The sequence below is a fragment of the Octopus bimaculoides genome, chromosome 1 (assembly GCF_001194135.2).
Source record: "Octopus bimaculoides isolate UCB-OBI-ISO-001 chromosome 1, ASM119413v2, whole genome shotgun sequence".
NCBI lineage: Eukaryota > Metazoa > Mollusca > Cephalopoda > Octopoda > Octopodidae > Octopus > Octopus bimaculoides.
Window position 1 is genome coordinate 63,094,006 of NC_068981.1, and position 599 is coordinate 63,094,604.

Below are 599 nucleotides of genomic sequence, written 5' to 3' on the forward strand. Positions count from 1 at the left end.
TTATTATTATCGTTATTATTATTATCGTTATTATTATTATCATTATTATTGTTATTGTTATTGTTATTGTTATTATATTTCACATTCTTTTTTTATTCTTTTTACAGAACAGTAACGAGTTAAAAATTATTTCTACTGATGGAGTATTAGAATTTACTGCCAATTCAGAAGACAAAGATTATCTCTTTGAACTTCTAGGAATGGTCGTTTTAGACAATGAATGTGCAAAATTTGACAAGGTCAAGGAAAGTAAGACACACTTTGGATTTCAGCTTTTTATTTAGTTATTTATCATTTTATGGTGTTGTTTAGACTCAGGCCAGTTCTGCTCAAACAGATCTATGATTAGAAGGATTCCAGCCATGATAATCTCTCTCATTTAAAAAAAAAATCTGTCTGTGTAGTAAGATATTTGTTCCCCAACCACATGATTCTAGGTTCAGTCCCACTGTGTTTAACCTTGGACAAGTGTCTTCTACTGTAGCCTTGGGCCAACTAAAGTCTTGTGAGTGGATTTGGTAGACAGAAACTGAAAGAAGCTTGCCACACATGCACACACGCACGCGCACACACACACACACACACACACACACACACAC

At 33.7% G+C, this 599-nt stretch overlaps 1 protein-coding gene across 1 annotated transcript in view; it reads left to right on the plus strand.

Annotated features, from left to right (window-relative positions):
- LOC106883319 (uncharacterized) overlaps window positions 1-599 on the plus strand; it is a 29,989-nt gene that overhangs the window by 5,749 nt on the left and 23,641 nt on the right. The window contains exon 5 of the mRNA XM_052974858.1: window positions 108-249. Within this exon, the coding sequence (XP_052830818.1) occupies window positions 108-249 (142 nt within the window). The remainder of the gene's footprint in view (window positions 1-107; window positions 250-599) is intronic.